This window comes from Lampris incognitus, chromosome 16 (assembly GCF_029633865.1).
Source record: "Lampris incognitus isolate fLamInc1 chromosome 16, fLamInc1.hap2, whole genome shotgun sequence".
Taxonomy (NCBI): domain Eukaryota; kingdom Metazoa; phylum Chordata; class Actinopteri; order Lampriformes; family Lampridae; genus Lampris; species Lampris incognitus.
Window position 1 is genome coordinate 8,588,105 of NC_079226.1, and position 27,089 is coordinate 8,615,193.

Consider the following 27,089-nt stretch of genomic DNA (forward strand, 5'->3'; position numbering starts at 1 on the left):
AACAACAACTACAACATATATGTGCCTATATGTTCAACAACAACAACAACAACATATGTGTGCCTATATGTTCAACAACAACAATAACCTATATGTTCCTATATGTTCAACAACAACATATATGCACCTATATGTACAACAACAACAACAACATATATGTGCCTATATGTTCAACAGCATATATGTGCCTATATGTTCAACAACAACAATAAGCTATATGTTCCTATATGTTCAACAACAACAAAAATAAGAACAAAATTTATGTTCCTGTATGTTCAACAACAACATATATGGTCCAATATATTCAACAACAACAACAACAGCATATATGCTCCTATATGTTCAACAACAACACATATGGTGCTATATGTTCAACAACAACATATATATATAATATATGTTGTTATTGTTGAACATACATATAGGAACATATATGATATATGTTCCTATATGTTAAACAATAACAACATATACATGTGTTCCTATATGTATGTTTAACAACAAAAACGTGTATGTTCTTATAAGTTCATCAACATCAACAACATACTATATGTTCCAAGATGTTCTTAAACAACAATAACAACAACATATATGTATGTTCCTACATGTTCAATAACAACAACAACAACAACATATATGTTCCAAATCTGGAAACATAACAAGAGAATAGAGAGGAGAGGAAGAATAATGTATTTTATTATTATTATTATTATTATTATTATTGATTCTTTCGTGTTTCCTGTTTTACATCCTGTAGAGCCGGGTCCAAACTATGGACCTGAGGCACTGTAGGGCAGATGTCACTTGATTGACAGTACTCGTCCTAATATGTGGGCTGTTCCGAATAGGGTGATCTTCTGGACTGCATGGATGTTGGTGTTGCCTGGGATACGGCTGGTGAACTTTCCCATTCCCTTCTTCATGAGTCCTAGAGCTCCGATGAGCACTGGTGTTGTTTCAGTCTTCATTCTCCACATCCTGTTTACCTCAACCTCCAGCTCTTTGTACTCGGTCAGCTACTTGGCTGGTCTTGTACTTGGTTATCATTATTATCATCATTATTATTATTAACATCCATGCAGTCCAGAAGATCACCCTACTACCCTGTTACTTGTTCTTAGCCCTTATTGTATTCACTCATTAAAAAAATAAAATCTCTTTCTTGCGCCTTTACTTTAGCACTAGCTTTGCTCTCAGCTGCTTGTTTAGATGCACTATGACCTCTGGTGACTAGCCGTTCTCCTGGTCTCCTACCTTAAATGAGGCACTTATTGCAAGTCGCTTTGGATGAAAGCGTCGGCTAAATGGCTGGAATGAAATTATTATTAGTATCATTATCATGATTAGCTGTGTTATGTTACGTAATAACACTATAGTAAGTTTTAATAAGTAGTGCAAGTAGTACTGCAGGACAATAGGTCACAGATGTGTTTTCCTTGTGTGTACTACATTCATGTCTTCCCAGGGCCGTCGCGAAGAGCCAGTGTGTTCTTGTTCAGCTGCGTTGGGAGTTTATAACCACAAGTGAGGACTTGTTTTTGGCCGGTCCTCGCGTCCTTAAGGGTCTGTTCCAGGGTCAGGGCTTGGGTTTAGGGTTAGGGTAAGGGTTAAAGGTTAGACATGTAGTTATGATGGTTAGGGTTAAGGGTTAAGGGCATGAATGTAGTCAGTGATAGTGGTCACAAAGATAGAAGCACAAAAGTGCTTGTGTGTGCGTGTGCGTGCGTGAGAGAGTGTGCGTGCGTGAGAGTGTGTGAGTGCTATAGTGCGATTTCCAGCCTCCTGTCACTGCTCCGCAACCTGCCGCTGCACAGCAGTGCTTGTGTACCGACAGCATTCCTTAATCCCTAACAAGCTCGGTTATTCCCGTTGAACCACCCTCCGCCCCCCCCTCAGCCTTCCCAAACGCGTGCCGCGCGTTGCCCAATCTTGGTCCGCGTGTGTCCGCCAAACCGAGACGAATTCCTCGCATGTGGAAACACACGCGGCCAATAAATCCGATGCTGAGTAATTACGTAACTGTGTACTGTACTGTAACTGCAACTGTCCGTTCCCCCTCGCGCCCTATACTCCTGCGATTCTGTGTGTGTGCGCGCGTGCGTGCGCGCTCCCATTTTGTTCGGTTCGTGGGTGAGTGGGCAGCCTCAGTAGGAGGGAGAGGGAGGATGACTCTTGTGGACCGCAGCGAACAAGTCGGGACGGCGCTCCGGTCTGCGGGTGAGCTGAGGACAGGTCATGTCATTGCAGCGGCCGGATCAGGGATGATACGTCGCCTGGTAAACAAGGGCCAGCTGCAGCCGTGCCAAGGGTTGATGATTGAAAGTGGGGGCAAAGTGCACTTCTAACGTCGGCGCGTTATTTGCGTTGCCCCCCCAGAGGGACGGTCGACGAGAGGAAGAGAGGGGGGGTGTTTTTTTTGCACAACTTCTCGTTGCATGACACCCGAGCTGTGCCAAATCGCGCCATAATGCGGCGTCGTGCCTGCGAGGTGCCGGGCGGCGTGTGGCGTTCGCCGCTCAGGGCCGTCTGCGTCTTGGCGTTGTGCCTCTCACCTGCGCTGCCGCACCCGCAGTGTCTCGACTTCAAGCCCCCCTTCCGGCCGCAGACGGAGCTGGAGTTTTGCGTCACGTACAAGGAGTTCGGCTGCTGCGACGCCGCGAAGGACCGACTCCTGCAGGACAAGTTCTACCAGATCGTGGGCAACTTCGGCTACAACGCCTACGCCAGCTGCGCCGGCCACGTCCAGGAGCTGCTGTGCCAGGTACGGCTTTGCGTCGTTTCGGCTTCGCGTTTCTCGGCGCCGCCTTCGTCTTGACGCGGCCGAGCATGCTGGTCCAGACGGAGAAGCTGGACCATGATTCGGCCAGAACCAGAAGCAGCCCAGTGTAGCCCACGACAGACACGCGCCGCAGGAGCGCCCCTTGGTAAACCGGAGGGGTATCGATTTGTATTCCAGTCTCACGCAGTTCTTCCTCACCTCACCTCACCCCCCCCCCGCTTCACCCCCCTTCTGTTGATGATAATGAGCTTTATTCATAAAGCCACTTTCACACGTGGAGTGCAGCTCAGAGTGTCTTTACAGCACGCTAAAAAAAATGAAAATCAAAAATTAAATGTCGGCTTTGCTTTAACACGTTGGATCAGCAGGTTCAAACACAGCCGTGTTACGCAGCTGTTAAGCCAAGTGACCTCGTAACGTCGACTAAAGGCTACTTAACACACTTGTGTGGAACCACTTAACATCACGGGCCCGCGGCACGCGTTTCCCATCAGGCCACGCCCCCACGCCTTTGAACCGACTTGGCTTCCGAGGCCACTTTTACGATCGTCACGGTGTTACGCGTTACATTGCCGGACAGTTCGGCGGGGATTCCTAAGCACGGCGTTACTATGTAACAGTGTACGATTGGGATTTCATATTGTAGCGAATTCGGGGGGGACAACGCAACCACTGGAACTGGCGCGGCCGGGAAGCGAACCTGTGTCGCCCGCACCGCAGGAGACATCGCTAACCGCTCGACTAAAGGCTCAGACCTGCGAGTCAGCGGCCAGCGTGTCTACTAATCCATGCGCGTTACACTATGATGACGACTGGCCGCGTGATTATCGCGACAACGATGTTTCCGCGTCGCTCAGCGCCGCCTCTCACGGGCGGCGAGTTCGTCACAAATGTGACGACGTGAGACTCGACGTGACGAAATGGAGAAGAAAAAAAACCCAACCCCATGGAAGTCGACTTGGACTTTCACGCCGGCGTCTCGTGACCTGGACTTGGACTTGAGCCTTTTTGACTCGAAATACTTGACGCCGTCTCCAGACCCACAGATAAAACGACTTTAAAGAGTGTGCAGCCCGAATATGTGTCCTGGTCGCTGCACTAGCGCCTCCTCTGGTCGGTCGAGGCGCCTGTTCGGAGGGAGGGGAGGGGAGCGTGATCCTCCCACGCGCCACGCCCCCCTGGCGAAACTCCTCACTGTCAGGTGAAAAGAAGCGGCTGGCGACTCCACGTGTATGGGAGGAGGCACGTGGTAGTCTGCAGCCCTCCCCGGATCGGCAGAGGGGGCGGGGCAGCGACCGGGACGGCTCGGAAGAGTGGGGGTAACTGGCCCGATACAAATGGGGAGAAGAGGGGAACGGGAGTTGGGGGGGGGGGCACATAATGACTTGTTCAGAACTTCAAACTCAAAATTTCCGACTTAGGACTTGCCTGTTTTTGATTAGGAAATTGACTTGGGACTTCGGTGCTAAGACTTGAGACTTACTTGTGACAAGGAAGACAATGATTCGGTCCCGGTTCTTCTCTCTCTATCCTTGTTTTTGATTCTTGTCTTCTCAGGAGTGTTCTCCCTTTGCGGCTCACCTCTTTGATGCCGAGGACCCCAGCACCCCGATGCGAACCATCCCTGGGCTTTGCCCCGACTACTGCACTCAGTTCTGGAAGAAGTGCAGCTCCATGGTCACCTATCTGTCCGATGACCCGCATCTGGCCGACGCCAAACATGACCAGGCCCACTTCTGTCGTCACCTGCAGCTCGACGACGTCGACTACTGCTACCCACATCTCCTCAGCAACCAGCAGCTCACCCAGAACCTGGGCCGGGTCCAGTCCGACTCAGAGGGCTGTCTGCAGCTGTGCCTCGAGGAAGTGGCCAACGGGTTGCGGAACCCGCTCGCCATGGTGCACGCCAATGACGGGACGCACCGCTTCTTTATCGCGGAGCAGGTGGGGTTGGTGTGGACCTACTTGCCAGACCGGTCCAGACTGGAGAAGCCGTTTCTGAACATTACCAAAGCGGTGCTGACGTCATCGTGGGAAGGGGACGAGAGGGGTTTTCTCGGGCTGACCTTTCACCCCAACTACAAGTACAGTGGGAAGTTGTATGTGTATTACTCAGTGGAGGTGGGTTTCGACGAAAGGATCAGGATCAGCCAATTCCATGTTTCTGCCAGCGACATGAATGTTGTGGATCATTCTTCCGAGAGGTAGGGATGGATACTCTGGCAAGTATACAGTATACATGTATGGTAGTACTTTTCGATGTAGAAAATATCATTAAATAAATATCAAGATAATCATATTGAATCTTACACAATATCTAATATATATATACTATATGTTTAGCAGCTGATGAGTGCACGATGCATGAAACAGGCCTGTACTACAGTACATTAAAACTTTTTTTCCTGTATCTGTGTTGATACATATACATATATATATATATATATATGTATATATATATATACACTACCGTTCAAAAGTTTGGGATCACCCAAACAATTTTGTGTTTTCCATGAAAAGTCACACTTATTCACCACCATATGTTGTGAAATGAATAGAAAATAGAGTCAAGACATTGACAAGGTTAGAAATAATGATTTGTATTTGAAATAAGATTTTTTTTACATCAAACTTTGCTTTCGTCAAAAAATCCTCCATTTGCAGCAATTACAGCATTGCAGACCTTTGGCATTCTAGCTGTTAATTTGTTGAGGTAATCTGGAGAAATTGCACCCCACGCTTCCAGAAGCAGCTCCCACAAGTTGGATTGGTTGGATGGGCACTTCTTTGAGCAGATTGAGTTTCTGGAGCATCACATTTGTGGGGTCAATTAAACGCTCAAAATGGCCAGAAAAAGAGAACTTTCATCTGAAACTCGACAGTCTATTCTTGTTCTTAGAAATGAAGGCTATTCCATGCGAGAAATTGCTAAGAAATTGAAGATTTCCTACACCGGTGTGTACTACTCCCTTCAGAGGACAGCACAAACAGGCTCTAACAGGTACTATTTAATGAAGATGCCAGTTGGGGACCTGTGAGGCGTCTGTTTCTCAAACTAGAGACTCTAATGTACTTATCTTCTTGCTCAGTTGTGCAACGCGGCCTCCCACTTCTTTTTCTACTCTGGTTAGAGCCTGTTTGTGCTGTCCTCTGAAGGGAGTAGTACACACCGGTGTAGGAAATCTTCAATTTCTTAGCAATTTCTCGCATGGAATAGCCTTCATTTCTAAGAACAAGAATAGACTGTCGAGTTTCAGATGAAAGTTCTCTTTTTCTGGCCATTTTGAGCGTTTAATTGACCCCACAAATGTGATGCTCCAGAAACTCAATCTGCTCAAAGAAGTGCCCATCCAACAAATCCAACTTGTGGGAGCTGCTTCTGGAAGTGTGGGGTGCAATTTCTCCAGATTACCTCAACAAATTAACAGCTAGAATGCCAAAGGTCTGCAATGCTGTAATTGCTGCAAATGGAGGATTCTTTGACGAAAGCAAAGTTTGATGTAAAAAAAATCTTATTTCAAATACAAATCATTATTTCTAACCTTGTCAATGTTTTGACTCTATTTTCTATTCATTTCACAACATATGGTGGTGAATAAGTGTGACTTTTCATGGAAAACACAAAATTGTTTGGGTGATCCCAAACTTTTGAACGGTAGTGTATATATATCACAATTACATATGTGAAAATACCATGTGTGAGAATCCAACTGAGGTTCATTGCATTGAACTGTTTGGTATTGTAAAAGTATGATAACAAACCCAAACTAGTTTTCAAATAATACTTAAATATTATTTTTGACAACAAAATTTTGTATTGCGGGGCGTTCGGGTGGCATGGCGATTTATTCCGCTGCCTACCAACACGGGGATCGCTGGTTCGAATCCCCATGTTACCTCCGGCTTGGTCGGGTGTCCCTACAGACACAATTGGCCGTGTCTGCAGGTGGGAGGCCAGATGTGGGTATGTGTCCTGGTCGCTGCACTAGAGCCTCCTCTGGTCGGTCGGGGCACCCGTTCAGGGGGGGAGGGGGAACTGGGGGGAACAGCATGATCCTCCCACGTGCTACGTCCCCCCCTGGTGAAACTCCTTGCTGTCACGTGAAAAGAAGCAGCTGGCGACTCCACATGTATCGGAGGAGGCATGTGGTAGTCTGCAGCCCTCCCCGGACCGGCAGAGGGGGTGGAGCAGCGACCGGGACGGCTCGGAAGAGTGGGGTAATTGGCCAAGTACAACTGGGGAGACAAAAGGAGGAAAATCCAAAAAAAAAAATTGTATCATGATACGACAATATCCAAACATTATCTTAATTCAATGCAACTGAAAGATGGTAAATTATAATACTGAATTATTACCCACTCCCAGTGTATACATTGAGTACTACGGCGTGTAACCGAATGGACTAAACGTACACACTGCGCAGCCTCGTGGTTGCTTTAATCCACTGTCGTGCTCGTTCTCTTCTCCAGGGTTATTCTGGAGATTGACGAACCTGCGTCTAACCACAACGGAGGGCAGCTGCTGTTCGCGGATGACGGCTACTTGTACATTTTCACAGGGGATGGAGGCATGGCAGGAGACCCCTTTGGGAGATATGGCAATGCCCAGAACAAGTAAGAAGACAGACGTTTTTATCTAACAGCGATACTTGAACTCCGATAGAGAACCTGTTGAAATAATCATTGCAAAGTAAGAGGGATGTTATCCCATTTTAGAACATATCAGAATCAAATTTATTGGCCAAGTGTGCCTGTGCACATGAGGAATTTGACTCCGGTTCACAGCAGCTTCTAGCACTTGCATACATCTCTCACACACAAAAAAAGAAAACAAATCAAAAACAAAAAAGACAGAAGAAATAAATGGGACAACAAACAGGACACTGGAGGCAAGCATGTCTGCACAACAGGTATGTCACTACTATACAGAGTTTTGTTATGGTTGAATAATCAACAACCCATGCCCATATACCATATTGCTCATATACTATATTACACTTACCCTATACTATATACCATACCACAACTCCACAACCCATCATGCTCATATGCAATACTATATACCCACACTATATTACACTACGTTGTCTTATGTACCAGAAGTATCCACTATATAGTCACCTACCATCCACCACACAACTACATACTATATCATGTACTTATGTTAAAACCACAAAAATAACAGCAATAATTATAACCAGCATACAGCAGTTGTATCTGTATTTACAGTTGTACCTTGTATTGCACAAACCTTTGTATTGCACATCTGGTTTAAAGAGGTAGTGCACATCGTAGATATGTAGGTGAGACATCTTGTCCAGGGGGGGCTTTTTACAAAGTGTCATATTTACATAATAAGTTTCCATTATTGCACCATGCTGTTAAGTGTTAATGAGAAAGATGGCTTGTGGGGAAAAAAAACTGTTCCTATGTCTGATGGTTTTGGTACAAATTGCTCTGTAGCGCTTGCCAGAGGGTAGGAGTTCAAACAGACTGTGTCCTGGGTGTGGGGGGGTCTGTGCTGATTCTGCCTACCCGTTTCCGGGCTCTAGATTTGTACAAGTTCTGCAGGGTGGGCAGGGGAGTGTTCCCTGCAGTCTGTTCCTATCCTGTTTTGTTGCTGCTTGGAACCAGATCGTGATGGATATGCACAGGACAGATTCAATGACTGCAGTCTAGAGCTGGCTCAACAGACCAAATTTCCTCAGTTGCCATAGAAAGAACATCCTCTGCTGGGCCTTTTTAAGCATAGAGTCCATGTTGATCTCCCACTTCAGGTCTTTGGAAATGGTAGTTCCCAGAAACTTGAAGGTCCCCATAGTTGACACAGGGCTGTTGGCTATTGTGAGGGGAGCAGTGCTGAGGGGTGTCTCCTAAAGTCCACTGTCATCGCCACAGTCTTGAGCATGTTCAGCTCCAAGTTGTTCCGACTACACCAGAGCACCAGCTGCTCAACCTCCTACCAATAAGCAGACTCGCTGCCACCCTGGACGAGTCCGATTGCCGTAGTGTCATCTGCAAACTTCAGTAGTTTAACAGCTGGGTTCTTGGAGTCGTTGGTGTAGAACGAGAAGAGCAGTGGAGAGAGGACACATCCCTGGGGAGCACCAGTGCTGACTGTCCGTATACCAAAAGTAACTTCCCCCAGCCTCACCTGCTTTTTCCTGCCTGTCAGGAAGCTGGTGATCCACTGACAGATGGCAGGGGATACAGTGAGCTGGGAGAGATTGGAGGAGGGGATTTCTGGAATGATGGTGTTGAACACCAAGCTGAAGTCCACAAACAGGATCCTTGCATATGTCGCTGGACAGTCAAGGTATTGTAGGATGTAGTGCAGTCCCATGTTGACTGCATCATCCACTGACCTGTTTGCCTGGTAGGCAAACTGCATAGGGTCCAGCAGGTGTCCTGTGACATTCTTCAGGTGGACCAACACCAGTCATTCGAAAGACTTCATGACCACAGACGTCAGAGCGACAGGCCTGTAGTCATTCAGTGCTTTAATGGAGGGTTTCTTTGGGACCAGGATGATGGTGGAGCGTTTGAAGCAGGAGGGGACTTTACTCAGCTCCAGTGATCTGTTGATGATCTGCGTGAAGATTGGAGCCAGTTGGTCAGCACAGGCTTTAAGACAGGATGGGGAGACACCATCTGGACTGATGCTTTCCTGGTCTTCTGTCTCTGGAAAAGCTGGCTCACATCCTCTACACGTATCTTGAATGAAGCCTGAGTATCAAGGGGGAGAGTAGGGGGGTTGCCAGAGGTGTGATGGTGCTTTTGTCATTGTGCTAGAGTGGGTTAGGGGTGTGAATTTGTCCCTCTCAATCCTGCAATAGAAGACAGTCAGGTTGTCAGGCAGGCCTTTGTTTGCCTCAGCATGGGGAGATGGTCTTCCGTAGTTTGTGATGTCTTACAAGCCCCTCCACACTGATGTGGGGTCACTGGCTGAAAACCAGTTTTTCAGTGTAGCTTCTTTTAGTCCCTCTGATACCCTTTGTCAGTGAATTTCTGGCCTGCTTGTGCAGAGCTCTATCACCACTACTGTAGGCAACCTGCTTGGCCTGCTGAAGTTGTCTTAGTTTGGCTGTGAACCATAATAATAGTAATAATCATTACATTTATACAGCACTTTTCTAGACACTCAAAGTGCTTCACATTGAAGGGGGTAACTCACTTCAACCACCACCAATGTGTAGCACCACCTGGGTGATGCACGCCAGCTGTTTTGCGCCAGAACACTCACCACACATCAGCTTGAGGTGGAGAGGGAGGAATCATTGAGCCAATTACATGGGGGGATGATTAGGTGGCCAGATGGAGAGAGCCAGGTTGGGAATTTTGCCAGGACACTGGGAGAACCCCCTACTCTTTGCAATAAGTGCCATGGGATCTTTAATGACCACAGTGAGTCAGGACCTCGGTTTTACGTCTCATCTGAAGGACGGCATCTCCTATGGCACAGTGTCCCCATCACTGCAATGGGGCATTGGGATTTTGATTTTTTTATTATTATTATTATTATTATTATTATTATCATTAGGACCAGAGGGTACTGGCCCACCAATACCACTTCCGGCAGCAACTCAGTTTTCCCAGGAGGTCTCCATCCAAGTATTAGCCAAGCCCATACCTGCTTTGCTTGCATCATTTGGCAGAGCCAGGGTACATGTTGGTATGGCTGCCGGCAGCCATGGCTTGTTATTGTTGTATGTTTAGAAGGTCTTTGTAGGCACACACGTGTCTTCACAAAAGCTGATGTAAAATGTCACAGTGTCTAGTTAGTTTGTACAGGTTGCCAGTTGCAGCTTCAAATACACTGCAATCGGTGCAATCAAAACAGTCTTGCAGTCCCTGCTTTGCTTCGCTGGTCCATTTCACTTTTAACCACAGGCTTTGCAGATTTTAGTTTCTGCTAGTAGGTTGGAATAAGATGAACCAAGCAGGGATCAGACTGCTCCCAAGCTGCCTGGGGGGACAGAGCAATATGCATCTTTAAGAATTGTGTAGCAGTGGGCCAGTGTGCTATTTTACCTGGTGGGACAATTTCCAAAACGCTGTCTGCATTTTGGAAGTTAGTGGTTTAATTTTGCTCTGTCAAAGTCCCCAAGGATTATGAAAAGTGAGTCCGTATGTTTTTGTTCGAAGCCGGTAATCTGATCGGCCTGGGTTTGCAGTGCGGAAACATTCATGCTGGCCTGGGGTGGGACATAAACACTGACCGGGGATAAAAGATGAAACTCCCGCAGTGAATAAAATGGTTTGCAATCTATAAACAATGACTCCAAGTTCGGGCTGCAGTATTTATTTAACGCTGTGACATCCGTACACCAACCGTCGCTTATGCAGAAGTAAATTCTTCTGCCCTTCGCTCTCCCCAGTAGCACCATTACACCATCTGCGTGGTGTAGGCGGAAATCCGGCAGATGTAATCCGGTGTCAGGAGTGGACTTGCGGAGCCAGGTTTCCGTGAAACAAAGGGCAGCAGCGCGTGCAAAGTCCTTGTTCGTGCCGTTGAGGAGAAGCAGCTCGTCCGTGTCGTTGGGCACGGAGTGGAGATTTGCCAGGCGAATCGCTGGGAGTGCAGATCGAAATCCCTGCTGTCGGAGCCTCGCCAGCACGCTGGCCTGCGTCACCTCCACGTCCCACAGAGAGCTGCTGAAAGACTATCTGGAGTTAACGGCCTAATGTTAAGCAGCTTGCTAGTGAAAGTAATCGGTTTTAGGTAACTGGACGCAGAGCATAAACAAAAACAAAGAAAGTACTAGAGAGCGCTGTACCGAGGCTGCCATCCATCATGGCGCCATGCTGATGACGTTTCCAATGTTTTCCAAATTTACCAAAAACACATTGAGCTGGTTGATGCAAATCGAAATAATGCCAGATGCAGGTATTCATTTACCTTTACGGAGAAAACGCATGAAATTTCAGTTTGGTTATATGTGCTTCACATGTGCACCCCGTGTTTTAGCACAAGTATTCGTGTTATTATAATTGGATGTTCTGTGCATGTTAAGATGAAAGTATTCTGTGTTGCACGTGCATGTCACCCGTTAAACCGCAAAAAAAGGCCCCAAAATCACGTGTTTACCAAAGCACAGCTTCCTGCCCAATGAGATTTGACCATGTTCACCGTGATTTCCCCACTTATGAAATTCATGTGGTGCATCCGTAAGGGTAGGTACGTACACTGGAAATAATGATGAGTTAGTTGAAGGGAAAATATGTAGTTTTATAAGTTACAGTTAGATATATATATATATATATATATATATATAAAAAGAGACACCCGCTGGTATGCTAATCCAAATATTACTGATATTCAATTTTAAGAAATTTGAGGGGCCTACAAAACCTGATGTTTTGGTAATTAAGAAATTTAATTGGCTGCTGCTGTGATTAGCATATCTATATATATTTCCCAATTTTTTTTTGCACCTTTAACATATGATCGTCTTCATGTTGCCTCGTCTGCTGTAGGTCAGCTCTGCTCGGCAAAGTCCTGCGTATCGATGTGGACGACAACGACAGGGGCCCACTGTACCGGATCCCCCGGGACAACCCTTTCGTGCACAATCCCGAGGCGCGCCCCGAGGTGTACGCGTACGGCGTGCGCAACATGTGGAGGTGCTCGGTCGACCGGGGCGACCCCCTGACCAAAGAGGGCAAAGGTCGCATCTTCTGCGGGGACGTGGGACAGAATAAGTTTGAGGAGGTGGACATCATAGAGAGAGGCCGGAACTACGGCTGGAGAGCCAAAGAGGGATTTTCCTGCTATGACAAGAAGCTGTGCGCCAACAGCTCGCTAGGTGGGCATCCGCCGGCGACTCAAGTCCTTTTGAAAGCTTGGTTTGGGGAATATCTTCCCTTCCCATGTTTTCCAAAGCATACTTCAGCTCCCTGGGGATTACTGTGAAAGCCCAGAAAGGGATTTCCTTACCTGGATTATTGTGCATGCATCAAAACATTACTGTGAAAGGTTGTTTTTTTTGTTTGTTTTTTTTTTGCCCCGATAAAGAAATCATTGTTTCAACCGTCGCTCACAAACAAACCAAGAACGACCGGGATTTCACTCCCACCTAAAACGACCACGGGGGGTCAAAATGACCGCCGGTTTTTAAACTCTTATGTTCTGTCAAGATAAATACCCAATTAGGATATTAATGCATATGCTAGTATGTCTGTTAAGAAATGGCTGACACCAAAATTAACATTTTAACAACTTTAATACTGTTTTTCAAACATTTTAAAATGGCCGCTGTCCAACGCCTGTAAATACTGCAAGTCTGGACTATTTCTCTGCACCGGAGAACGCTAGCGTGTTTCTAGGACCGCGCAATGAACGTCGCAAAGGAAGTGACGCGACGTGCGCGATGACGTCCAAATTACGCGCGGTCCTTTGACCCGATCAAGGTCGTTTTAGGTAAATCTTATTATAACTTTTTTTTTGTGTGTGTGTGCAATTGATCTAAAACTCGTTTTGATGCAAATGTAGTCAATCTTAGGAGCGTCCAGGGAGCGGTAGGTGTGTATCTTTATTTTTCCCCAGAGTTATTAAGCTTAGAAAATCCATAACGGTCAAAATGACCGCCTTGGTCGTAAGTTACAGCCTGGAGAGGTTTTGTCACATTTCTGTTTGACCGCCGCCGTGTACCAAAATATTGATATAATTGACCTACATAGCATGCATAACTCTGTAGTTAATTTAGATTGTTTAATCATCATCAAGGCTTTTTCTTTATCTCCAGCATCAGATAATGACTGTCTGATTGTTTCTTAACTCTTTACCTTTGCTCCAGCCATTGCCTTGTCATACACGTGTAGGTAAAGTTGGCCTTTTAGCTACGTAGCAACGCCCCGAAGTGTATCTGAGGTGCTCACCTGAGACTTCAAACTATATTTGTCTTCGTTATTAAAATGTTGTAGTAATCAGGATTTTGATCACTCCGTGGAAGGCATCCCCCCCCCCAAAAAAAACACAGTTTGAATCACCATATAGAGAATGTGCCCTCTGAAAGTATTTCCGGTACTGAAGTACCCATGCTTAAGTTAGCGGAAGATTTATTTAGGTGCTATCTGCTGCAACTGTACAGTAGCGAGCTAAGTCCAACTCGCTATTTTAATCTTGCCTGGGCTGAAACAGACCAAAGTCGACGTCATAACTTGAATTTGGGTGTATAGATTTTATTTTTACTTACAGGTGAGCTTCAAGAGTTTGACTTGAACCTCTAAATTATGTATTTTCTTATAACTCACACCCTGTAGTAACCTAAAATTCAGCTCTACTGTAATGTTACCGGCACTGATGATTTCATGTTTTTTTCTCTCTGTAGATGATGTCCTACCTATTTATGCATACCCCCACAAGATGGGCAAGTCTGTCACTGGTGGCTACGTCTATCGAGGCTGTGAATACCCTAATCTGAATGGCATTTACATCTTTGGAGACTTCATGAGCGGGTAAGGTACAGCCTCTTAAAAGTTAACTTCTCGTTGGGGTCCAGGTGGTGTGGTGGTCTATTCTGTTGCCTGCCAACACGGGGATCGCCGCTTCGAATCTCCGTGTTACCTCCGGCTTTGTCGGGTGTCCCTACAGACACAATTGGCCGTCTCTGCAGGTGGGAAGCCGGATGTGGGTATGTGTCCTGGTCACTGCACTAGCGCCTCCTCTGGTCGGTCAGGACACCTGTTTGGGGGGTAGGGGGAACGTGCTATCTCCCCCTGGTGAAACTCCTCACTGTCAGGTAAAACGTAGCGGCTGGCGACTCCACATGTATCGGGGGAGGCATGTGATAGTCTGCAGCTCTCCCCGGATTGACGGAGTGGGTGGAGCAGCAACCGGGACGGCTCGGAAGAGTGGGGTAATTGGCCGGATCCAATTGGGTGGGGGGGGGTGGAAGTTCTGTTTGTATTATTATTGAATAAGAAGAAAACAATGTGAAATTCCTTTAAGAGAGTGGAAGGTTTTGCTCGGAGCATCCGGTTGTTCTTGGAAATTGGAATTACATGACGTCAAAGCCAAAACAGCAGTGAACCGGGAAGTAAACTAGGTGTTTAGATGATTGCTCTATGACCTGAGTTTTGTGATTACCTGATGTCGTGTGTGTGTGTGTGTGTGTGTGTGTGTGTGTGTGTGTGTGTGTGTGTTTGTGTTTGGTCAACCCTAGGTGAGTGATTGCGTATATCAGTGAATGAGACGTTTGAATATCATCTGTTTCTATCCAGGCGCTTGATGAGTCTTCAGGAGGACAGAAACACAAGGCGCTGGGAATACCATGAGATCTGCATGGGCATGGGCCAGACGTGCACCTTTCCTGGACTTATAAACAACTACTACCAGTACATCATCTCCTTTGCAGAGGATGAAGCAGGTAGTGTACCTCTGCTTTGCCCTCTATGGGAGGTCCCATTGTCCTTAAACTATTTTACATGTTTCAGTTTGTACTGTGTGTGAAACTCTACTCGTGAACATCTTTGCACCAATGCTACCAGAAATGATTTTCGCCCCATATTTTATTCCTGGCAAATAAAAACTGATTCTATATTGCATTAACACACCCATTCAAACCACATGAGCCAGTTTACACATTCAACGGGATTCCCATTTGTCCCGGAAATCCTGGAGATTTATAGACTTTCCAGTCATGGAAAACACCTGGAGAATTATAAATCGATCAAATATCCTAGAAATATTATTGACATCATGGAAAAATTGTAAAGTTAGAGAACAGCGGTGCTGAAAGGGGGGGTGGGGGTGGTAGGACGATTAAAAAAATACCAGAGTACTACTACTACTACTACTACTACTACAACTTTCGGCTGCTCCCGTTAGGGGTCGCCACAGCGGATCATCCGTTTCCATCTCTTCCTGTCCTCTGCATCTTCCTCTGTCACACCTGCCACCTGCATGTCCTCCCTCACCACATCCATAAACCTCCTCTTTGGCCTTCCTCCTTTCCTCTTGCCTGGCAGCTCCATATTCAGCATCCTTCTCCCAATATACCCAGCATCTCTCCTCCACACATGTCCAAACCATCTCAATCTTGCCTCTCTTGCTTTGTCTCCAAACCATCCAATTTGAGATTTCCCTGTAATATACTCCTTCCTAATCCTGTCCTTCTTCGTCACTCCCAATGAAAATCTTAGCATCTTCAACTCTGCCACCTCCAGCTCCACTTCCTGTCTTTTTGTCAGTGCCACTGTCTCCAAATCATATAACATAGCTGGTCTCACAGCCATCTTGTAAACCTTCCCTTTCACTCTTGCTGGTACCCTTCTGTCACAAATCACTCCTGACATTCTTCTCCACCCACTCCACCCTGCCTGCACTCTCTTCTTGGCCTCTCTTCTGCACTCCCCATTACTTTGAATTGTTGAGCCCAAGTATTTAAACTCATATGTCTTCATCAGCTCTACTCCCTGCATCCTCACCATTCCACTGCCTTCCCTCTCATTCACACATATGTATTCTATCTTGCTCCAACTGACTTTCATTCCTCTTCTCTCCAGTGCATACCTCCACCTCTCCTTAACCTGCTCCCTAATTTCACTACAGATCACAATGTCCGCGAACATCATAGTCCATGGAGACTCCTGCCTGATCTTGTCCGTCAACCTGTCCCTCACCATTGCAAACAAGAAAGGGCTCAGAGCCGATCCTTGATATAATCCCACCTCCACCTTGAACCCATAGTTAATTCCAAAAATACCAGAACATAAGTCAAAAACTTTCTATTCCTCAGTCGTTGAAATTATTATCAGTAGAGTATTTCATGAATAATAAATTAGTAAAACTATTGGGTTATTGTTTCAGCTCTTGTTTTTTTGCAAAAAGTAACTATCCAAAAGTCATGGAAAATGTCCTGGAAAATTATTTTTCAAAGAGTGGAAGCCCCTGCTCAGAATGTACAGTGGGAATGGAACTGTGAAGACATTATGAGTATTACACTATGTACATGTTTCCATGACATACTGGAATTGTCTTTAGCATACATTGGTTTCAGTCTAGTGTAGCTATGTTCGGGAATGCCTTACAGCAGAGGTTGGACCAGGTCATTGTTTACAAAGTCACAAGTAAGTCCAAAGTCTTGGCACTCAAGTCCCAACACAGGACTGACAAGCCCCAAGTCAAGTCCCAAGTCCTAAACAAGTCATTATGTACTCTTAATGAAATTTAATGCCATTTCAAAATTTTAACAACAGTAAAATTTCATGTACTAAATTCACATAAATCAAGAATGCTTTTTAGAATTTGTATTTATTACTGATTGATTCAAAGTGGGCGGCATGGTGGCGCAGCGGTTAGCACGGTCGCCTCACAGCAAGAAGGTCCTGGGTTCAATCCCCGGGGTGGTCCAACCTTGGGGGTCGTCCTGGGTCGTCCTCTGTGTGGAGTTTGCATGTTCTCCCCGTGTCTGTGTGGGTTTCCTCCGGGTGCACCGGTTTCCTCCCACAGACCAAAGACATGTAGGTCAGGTGAATCGGCCATACTAAATTGTCCCTAGGTGTGAATGTGTGTGTGTGTGTGTGTGTGTGGGCCCTGTGATGGCTGGCGGCCTGTCCAGTGTGTCTCCCCGCCTGCCGCCCAATGACTGCTGGGATAGGCTCCAGCATACCCGTGACCCTGGTGTGGATAAGTGGCTTGGATAATGGATGGATGGATGATTCAAAGTGGATCTGTAATGGAGCGTTGATTTGCTGCACACTTTTTAAAAGCACACTTCTTTACCTTTGGGCTTGGAGAAGGTGTCACGTCCTTCAAGTCAAAAGGCTGAAGTCCAAATGAAGTCATGAATCGCTGGTGTTAAAGTCAAAGTTGAGCTGCAAGTCTTTTTTCAATTTTACCAAGTCTAAAGTCATCAAAATCGTGACTTGAGTCTGACTCAAGGTACAAGTCACGTGACCGGAGTCCACACCTCTGCCTTACAGACAGTCAACTCCCAGTTTCCCGACGGTTGGCTCCTGTCAGTGCTTCCACACCCGCCTCTGTAGAGAACTACAGATGACTGATCTTCTCTCCTTGATGCACAAGTCAAAGGAGCCAGAGAAGACTTGGACCACGAGTCGTCTTCTGAGTCAACATTTATTCAGCCGAATCCCACCCGGGTAGTAAACATCTGCTGTTCTTCTGCAGTAACTGTAACTCTGACATTGGCTTTTTTCCCCATATCTTGTTCTCCAGGGGAGCTGTATTTCATGTCGACAGGAATACCGAGTGCCACTTCCCCTTCTGGAGTTGTGTACAAGGTGGTGGATCCCTCAAGGTGAATTATCAGTGTTGTTGCCGTGATGTTTCTTTTCTTTTTCTCTCGCTTGAACTACCGCTTTCAACAAGCACTCGTAGGTCTGTGCATACTTTCTCCATCTATTGTTTTCTGCTTCTTTCAAATCAGTTATTTAGGATGAATCGTGAAAGAATGGACACATGAGTGCCCAGCACATGCTGGTGCTAACGTGCTACCGGTGTTTGCATGCTAACCCGTGTCTTTTGTTGTGTCTGTGATTTTTGGAATAACTTTCTCAGTCTGTTTTCTCAAGTGTGGAGGTCATAAAGCCTCCGCTCTCTGTGTTGGAGGCGGTGAGGCAAGCTGCAGACGTGTTGGCAGTAGTACGAAACCTATGTCATCTAACTTTCCCTCCACTGACATAGTCTAATAGATCTCTCTCTCTCTGTCTCTGTCTCTCTGTCACTCTCTCTCTCTGTCTTTGTCTCTCTCTGTCTCTCTCGCTCTCTCTTCCTCTCACTCTGTCTCTCACTCTGTCTCTCACTCTCTGAATCATATGCTAATAGAGCTGTCTCTCTCTCTTGCTCTTTCTCTCTCTGTCGCTCTCTGTCTGTCTGTCTCTCTCTCACTCTCTGTGAATCATATGCTAATAGATCTCTGTCTTGCTCTTTTTCTCTCTCTCTCTCGCTCTCTCTGCCTCCCTCTCTTTGCCTCTCTCTCTTCCCCTCGCTCTCTCTGTCTCTCACTCTCTATGAATCATATTCCAATAGAGCTCTCTCTCTGTCTGTCTGTCTGTCTGTCTGTCTGTCTGTCTGTCTGTCTGTCTGTCTGTCTGTCTGTCTGTCTGTCTGTCTGTCTGTCTGTCTGTCTCTCTGTCTCTCTCTCCGAATCGATCTTGGTTCTATGATGGAAGATGAACTTTTTGTGCATGTTAATGTAAAGGAGTGACTGTCTGACGTCATTGTTCATTGTTACAGATTATTTTCTCATTAGATAAAGAGCTGTTGTAAATTTGCTCTCTCTCTCTCTCTCTCTCTCTCTCTCTCTCTCTCTCTCTCTCTCTCTCTCTCTTTCACACTCGCTCACTGTGGATTCTGGCGCCAGCAAATGGCTCTGTCACTTTAGTTGTTTGCCAACGTCCCAGCTGATCCTAATTTATTCCTCACCACTAAAACTAACCGAGCTGAGATTCATCCAGCACATTAAAAACTAGGACCGTCTGTGAACTTCGGTAAATCATTTTTGTGTTTTAACTTTTTGTTCCTCCCTCAGGTTTGTGGTTGTTCTCAGCTGAAGATAACATTTTATTTTGATTCGTTCCAGACGCGCTCCACCGAGAAAATGTCGCTATGACCCTCTTCCTGTCCGAGTGAAGAGCAACCTCATCAAGTTCGTTCCAAAGGAAAGTAAGTAGGAACGCTTTATGCATCATATTTCTCTTGATTTTGGAAACTAATATATAATTTCTAACAAAATTCAGCTTTTATCTTATGTATCATAGAAAATTGATGATGCTTACTTTGGTTAAGAGGATCACGATTGTGCAAACTTGAAGTGTAAGAGTGAAATAAATTAATTAATAAGGGAAGGATTTGAGCAATATCGATTCTGCTATTTATCGTTATTGTCGAACACAGAACGCTCTCTAATAGGCCGTTAAAACTGGCCGGCGTGGTGTTTTACTTCTCTGGTAGCACTCATACAAACACCATAAATACACTTCATAAAGATTAGGCACCAGTAATGTGAAATGTTAGTTGTGGAGCCAGATCCATTTGTCAGTGCTGTACAATCAACACACAAGTGTAATTTGACCTGTTTCACGGTAGCATTCAAGTGTTCGTTTGAAAATAACATCGAAGGCGTCCGGGTTGTGTGGCGGTCTACTCCATTGCCTACAACACGGGGATCGCCAGTTCAAATCCCCGTGTTGCCTCCGGCTTGGTCGGGCGTCCCTGCAGACCCAACTGGCCGTGTCTGCGGGTGGGAAGCTGGATGTGGGTATGTGTCCTGGTCGCTGCACTAGCGCCTCCTCTGGTCGGTCGGGGCCCTTGTTCAGGGGGGATGGGGAACTGGGGGGAGTAGCGTGATCCTCCCACGCGCTACGTCCCTCTGGCGAAACGCCTCACTGTCACGTGAAAAGAAGCGGCTGGCGACTCCACATGTATCGGAGGAGACGTGTGGTAGTCTGCAGCCCTTCCTGAATCGGCCGAGGGGGTGGAGCAGCGACCGGGATGGCTCAGAAGAGTGGGGTAATTGGCCGGATACAATTGGGGAGAAAAAGGGTGAAAAAATCAATAGAAAAAAGTAAATAATGTCAAGTCTGGCGAGCCAAATGAATTGCAAATGAATAAGTCACATCCATATAATCTGGCAACTGACCAATAAATGCTTTTTGCAAATGTAGTGCAAATGGGCTGCAACATCCCTAACCCGTAGCAGGCCTGTTGCACAATGCATTTACGTGCTAACAAATGCATTTCCTGTCAATACACAACTTTGAAATATAAAAAAATAACTTTTCTACAGTGGCAGAAACAATTTATGATTTATTTTGAAAAAGAGTATTTCAAAATTGATTTTCATGAGATTAATTGTTTTGTTTTTTTGGCATTTGCGGAGTATGCATTTGCAAATTCTTTTTTGAAACAAAAATAATTGTCTTGGCTCACCTGCAATACTTCTGCAGAACACTAGTGGGCCGCGGGCCATATAGATTGGGAAATGTTGCACTAATGTATTGCATAACTGGGGTGGACAATAAAGTGAAAACTTCAGCCGCTAGATGGCATCAAAATCAGTATTGTTAGCCTGTGTGTTGGCCTGTGTATATTTACGCTTTAAAACAGATGTAACGCTTTGTTTTATTGTAATTCATAATTTTTTACCCAATATTTGAATCACGGTGTGCTGGAACAACACATCAAATGAGCGATAAAAAGATCTTTACATTGTTTAAGTATGGATATTTTGTTGAAATGACAACTTTATTTAGAGGTATTTGTTTATTCATAAGTTGTGTCCTTATTTGCATTCTTACGTCAGCATTAATCGGTGTTGAACCGCCAACCGAGAATGGGGCAGAGCCGCATCCGACCGAGTCCTATGACTGGCTCCAGGAGCTCCTCGACCATCTTGGAAATCCAGAGCCAGAACTGACCACACCCTTCCCAACTACACCCACCACCACCACCACCACCAGACCGCCCAGACATACAAGACGAAAGGGACGTCGCAAGAAGGGCAGGCACAGGGCCGACAGTGGGTCCAATCCTCAGAACGGAGCAGTGAGACTGGTTGGGGATGAGCACGGCCGCAGCGACCGTGGGCGGGTGGAGATATACGCCAACGGGGAGTGGGGTACGGTGTGCGATGACCTATGGACCACCTTGAACGCGGCTGTGGTTTGCCGGCAGCTGGGTTTCCGGAAGGCGCTGAAGGCGTCCAAGAACTCGGAGTTTGGTGAGGGGAACACTCTGCGGATTCTTCTAGACGATGTCCAGTGTGAGGGCACCGAGTCAAACCTGCTGGACTGCAGACATGCAGGTGTGGGGCTGCATAACTGCGCCCACTATGAGGACGCCGGCGTGATCTGCGGCAATTCGGACTCCGTCGTGGAAGTCTAAACGCAGTTTGAATGACCCTGACCTCACTGCTAATAATCACTGACTAAAAGTGTTGCATAAAGGAATAGTTTGGAATTTTTAAATTCTATTTTATACTTTATTTTATACTCACCGCTCGTGTAGTACACAGGTAAGTTTAACTTCCACAGTCATCCATCCTTTTCTAGATGCAGGACACACAGCTCCAGCGTACCATCTATAGTTCAGTGTACTTAATAGGGGACAAATCCACAATAGTTATTCAGTGTACAGTAACATTACACAGTTCAGCCAGCACATGATGCAATATTATTCTATCACTGCAAGTTCGAGTGGTCATTTTAAAAAATTTAGTCATTTTTATTGAGAAATTCCCTGTTGGCCTTTGCTTTGCTGTGCCATGGCGGTGCTGCTAATTGCTTGTAGGCTGTGTTGGAGGAAGCAACATGATAGGAAACGACCTCAAATAACCATTAAAAATCTGCAAATTTGGAGTTCTTTTACTACTGAATGAGGACTGTGGATTTGTCCCCCATCAGTCGCATTGAACTGTAGTTGGCAAGCGGGAACTGCCTGTCCAGTATGGAGAAAGATGGATGGAAATGAAACCTATGTACTTACTACACGAGCAGTGAGTATCGAACAGGGATAGACTTCAAAAATTCCGAACTATTCCTTTAATGATTGCTAACCGTCGGATTGTAACTGCCAATACAACCTCTTTCATTGAGGTCAGTGCTCAGTTGACAAGTTTCATACTTCGATTGATTATTTCCGACTTGAATTTTTCTTTAACTTTTATTTGAATGAAAGTCGGTCTGTGCAAAGTTGTGCAGAACTGGCTTGGCTGTGTAATGTTGTGTAAAAGTAACAAAGTGTGTAAATTAACTGAATGCCATGTTTCATCCGTGCCATTAATTTCATCGTACAGTAGACCGCACACCTACTGAACGAAGATGAATGTGTGTCCGTCGTGATCAACTTTGACCAGTCCTTGAACATTTCAATAAATTCTCTAACACCACTTTTAACACTGTTGGGATTCTGATGTTTCCCCACAACCTGACTTGTGGGCACACCTCTTACTTCTAATCACGCCGGGCAGTTTCCTTCCAATGCTTCAGACGGGAGAATTCATAACTTATAGAACCATAGAAGCAGAAAGTAAATATAGAACATATAAAGACAAGTTAACTAATATGAGGATGCTATGTAAGAAGGAATATCATAATAAGATATTTAAGCAGGCCTCGCACCTACGACCGAATCACCGCCGTTCTACAGCCGCCATGTATTAGTTAACAGTAATAAGCGACGACAGGTTATGGTTTGTTACTTTATTTAATCATTCATTTAGCTCCGCCAGCAAATAGTTCCACGACTGCGCTCTAGAACTTGGACCGTTGCCAGGCAACCTGGACGCAAACCTTTTCCTGCACAGCTTGCTACTTTGTATAGGTCTGCAGGCGTTACCCGCTGACTGGCTACTTTGTATCGCGGACGTTGATCTGGGCGTTTCCATGTATTGTGCACCCAATGGAATAAGAGTCTGTTGACACTGACAGTCGCTTGGGTGGCCTAGTGTGATGCTGATGAGCAGTCAGGCAGCACGTCGCTCCATCGTTTCCTGCTCCCGGCGGATGGTCTCCAGTAGCTTTTTAGGAGCTTTCAGACCTGTGACACGCATACGTTTTTTGTCCTCCTCTGACGACCATTCGTGATTTAACTCGAACGTTATTTGCAGAAATATATCCTTCTTGGCCGTGCAAGTTTGTTACACTCTGATATTGATAACGACCGTTAATGTAGCCTAATTAACCGTTATTAATAGAACACCTGTGCGGCGGAGTGATACATATAGTTAAAAGTCCCAGCGCTGTTATACTGAATATCAGGGTTCATGGAAGGCCTCTTGTCCAATCAAATGACTTGGCTGGAACTGACTGTTGTGTAACATTAAGGGTATGTGGAGTGTGTTAAACAGCACTATTACACCTGGAGGAAGAAACTCAACTTACTCGCAGTATTTTATCGATAACGATAAAACCATAAATAATATGAACGATGTGGTTAATGGTTTACGAATTTTTTGTAAGTGTTGGACCTAAAGCAGTCAATGACCCAGGGACAACGGACAGGAGGTTGTTGATGATCGTGTTGGTTTACGGCAAACATCAACAATCAAATGTCCCCAATCCCCAGATAGCGTCCGGATGTGGGCCACTTCAGGCAGTGATGCGGCACTGATGGTCTTTTTCTGGCCCTGAGGAAATGGATGTGAGCTGAAGTGGCCCACATGTATAATAGCAAATATGGCCCAAATATGCCAAATCAGATATGGGCCTTTTTTGGCAAGGATGCGGTGCTCTGGGCAACATGTAATCTGGATGTGACCCTGAAGTGGCCCCGTGTGGTAAATGGTGAATGTGGCCCAAATATCACAAAACAAATATGGGCCACCTTTGGCGAATATGTGGCACATGCGGCATTGCTATGGCTTGGTTCTGGCCCAGATCTGGCAAACAGGAGTGGACCGCCCAAGTGCCATCATTCCATGTGGTATGTGGGCTGGATGAAGTGTCGGGTGTGGGACGGGTCCAGACCACAGCAGTTTTGTTATCTGGGTCACCAGCTGAAATTTCCCAGTCTAGGAAGGCTGACCTGTCATGTTCCACATCCTCCCTGGTGAACTTGATGTGGTGTCCACAGAGTTCATGTGGTCGGTGAAATGTGCTACATCCTGAGATTTAATTTTAACCCAGGTGTCGTCCACAAATCTGAACCAATGGCTTGGGTGGTGTCCCTGGATAGGACATCAGAGCCCTCTTTTCCACTTCCTCCATATACAAGTTGGCCACTACAGGTGAGACTGGGGAACCCATAGCACACCCATGCCTCTGCCTATAGTACTGCCCCCTGTATGTGAGGTATGTGGACTGAAGACACAGCTTCAGGAGCAGACACACTTGGTCAGTGTTAAGGGTGGTCCTGTTGCTAAGGGTGGGGTCGTTTTGTAATTTCACACGGACTACCTCCACTGCTTCATCAACAGGAACGCACGTGAAGAGAGATTTGACATCATAAGAGGCCATTGTCTCATCCTCCTCCATAATGATGTCCCTCACCTTATCCACGTTCTGATGTGATGCTCGGTACTGCCTACCAACGGGTTAAGAACAGATGCCAGAAACTTAGAGATGTCGTAGGTCACTGGGTTAATCATACAAGCAATAGGCCGTGATCCTGTTCCTGTATCTTGGGTAAACCATACAGACTACTGGCTAGAGGAAACCTGGTCAACAGCACCTTTCTTTAAGTTGTTTGTACAAGTGACGATTTCAGACACAAGAACACGGTCAGAAATGAGCAGCTGGGCAGTCATTTTGATATCATTTTTTCCACATTTCTAAGTACATTTGTTTCAAATCGTCAATTCCACGTGGCGTGAAATAATGGGAATTATGCTCCTATACCGGCAGCGTGTCTAGTTATTAGTTGAGTGCAGAAAAGAGGTGAAGACGAGCGTGCAGGCAGGGTGGAGTGGGTGGAGAAGAGCGTCAGGAGGGATTTGCGACAGAAAGGTACCGGCAAGAGTTAAAGGGAAGGTTTACAAGATGGTTGTGAGACCAGCTATGTTATACGGTTTGGAGACAGTGGCACTGATGAAAAGACAGGAGGTGGAGCTGGAGGTGGCAGAGATGAAGATGCTAAGATTTTCATTGGGAGTGATGAAGAAGGACAGGATTAGGAAGGAGTTTATTAGAGGGACCGCTCAAATTGGACGGTTTGGAGACAAAGCAAGAGAGGTGAGATTGAGATGGTTTGGACATGTGTGGAGGAGAGATGCTGGGTATACTGGGAGAAGGATGCTGAATATGGAGCTGCCAGGGAAGAGGAGAAGAGGAAGGCCAAAGAGGAGGTGTATGGATGTGGTGAGGGAGGACATGCAGGTGGCTGGTGGGACAGAGGAAGATGCAGAGGACAGGAAGAAATGGAAACGGATGATCCGCTGTGGCGCCCCCTAACGGGAGCAGCTGAAAGTAGTAGTAGTAGTAGTAGTAGTAGTGGTAGTAGTAGTAGTAGTAGTAGTATTGGTAGTAGTAGTAGTATTGGTAGTAGTAGTGGTAGTAGTAGTAGTAGTAGTGGTAGTAGTAGTGGTAGTAGTAGTAGTGGTAGTAGTAGTAGTAGTAGTAGTAGTGGTAGTAGTAGTAGTAGTAGTAGTAGTGGTAGTAGTAGTAGTAGTAGTAGTGGTAGTGGTAGTAGTAGTAGTGGTAGTAGTAGTAGTAGTAGTGGTGGTAGTAGTAGTAGTAGTAGTAGTAGTGTAGTGGTAGTAGTAGTAGTAGTAGAAGTAGTGGTAGTAGTGGTAGTAGTAGTAGTAGTAGTAGTAGAAGTAGTGGTAGTAGTAGTAGTAGTTGAAAGTGGGTTCAGTAAAGCTTATAAAAAACAAAAGGCTGTATAAAAAAGAGAGAGGGGGGGTGGGGGGGGGAACAATGTTGAATTTAACTGGAATATTTCCACCTATCAGAATTCAAGTCCTCAACAGCGCAGGAACCCACAAAGCGGAACCAACCGGAACCCGAGACGCCTTCGGGAGGCTACGGGTGACGTCATCGGCCGCGAGGCGTGCGGATCCGGGGCGGTCGTGGCAGCCTGAAGTCCCTTCACGTCCTTTTAAGTCAGCAGATAAAGGTCAGGTGTGAGAAGGGGGGTGGGGGTGGGTCCCCATAATGACATGGGGGGGGGGGGGGTCCCCATAATGACATCCCGGAATCCTGTGTTGTCCACACTCCAACACGACCTGTGACGTCACCAGGTCGGACACTAACTACAGTAAGTGAACGTGACCGTTGCTGTATGCGCGCCAGGCCGCGGCACGCCGGGTGTGTGACATTTGTATCTGTCACCATGCGCCAGCTGAACCAAGCGGGCTCCATAGCTCAGTGGTTAGAGCACTGGTCTTGTAAACCAGGGGTCGCGAGTTCGATCCTCGCTGGGGCCTCTAACGTTTTGCCTCCACAATGACATATTCTCCGCGGTTGAATGGGATAACCGCTCTCACGCGGTTACCTGCGCTGTGAAAACGTCGTTTTTTTGCCGTCGCTCTCACTTATGTCGGATGCCTGGCCAAAAAAAAAAAAAAAAAAAAAAACGAAAAACACAGTTGCTCCACGCTGACACCTAGTGATAAACATCGGTATTGCATTTGTTACTCGCCGGCGGACGCGAACGCAGTTTTCGTGTCAGCGTCACGCTTTAAAACGCGCCGTACGGTTTAGCCTCCACCTGTAGCAGTCAGGCAGTCAACGCGCGAGCAAGGCTGCCTGCTTCTTCCGTGCCGCGTGTTGACACACGGCCCCCCCCAGGATGGGCCCCGTCTCATTCCAAGGAGTCGCTCTTTGTCCGGGGGACCGACCACTGTTTTGGGATGGTCATTTGTATGCCAGGCGTCAAATTAACGGAGTTGACGCCAGCCCTCGCCACAAC

At 46.3% G+C, this 27,089-nt stretch overlaps 1 protein-coding gene and 1 non-coding gene across 2 annotated transcripts; both read left to right on the plus strand.

The window, feature by feature from the left end:
* The first annotated feature begins 2,144 nt into the window (after positions 1 to 2,144).
* hhipl1 (HHIP-like 1) lies at positions 2,145 to 22,170 on the plus strand. The gene is made up of 9 exons (XM_056296080.1): positions 2,145 to 2,761; positions 4,337 to 4,983; positions 7,250 to 7,393; positions 12,257 to 12,585; positions 14,110 to 14,236; positions 15,002 to 15,147; positions 17,958 to 18,039; positions 19,324 to 19,406; positions 21,046 to 22,170. Exons 1-9 carry the CDS (start codon positions 2,468 to 2,470, stop codon positions 21,624 to 21,626), a joined length of 2,433 nt encoding a protein of 810 aa, XP_056152055.1. The 5' UTR covers positions 2,145 to 2,467; the 3' UTR covers positions 21,627 to 22,170.
* A 4,361-nt stretch (positions 22,171 to 26,531) lies between these two features.
* On the plus strand, positions 26,532 to 26,604 carry trnat-ugu (transfer RNA threonine (anticodon UGU)). The gene has a single exon. It is a non-coding gene; the product is annotated as a tRNA-Thr (tRNA).
* Positions 26,605 to 27,089: the final 485 nt, after the last annotated feature.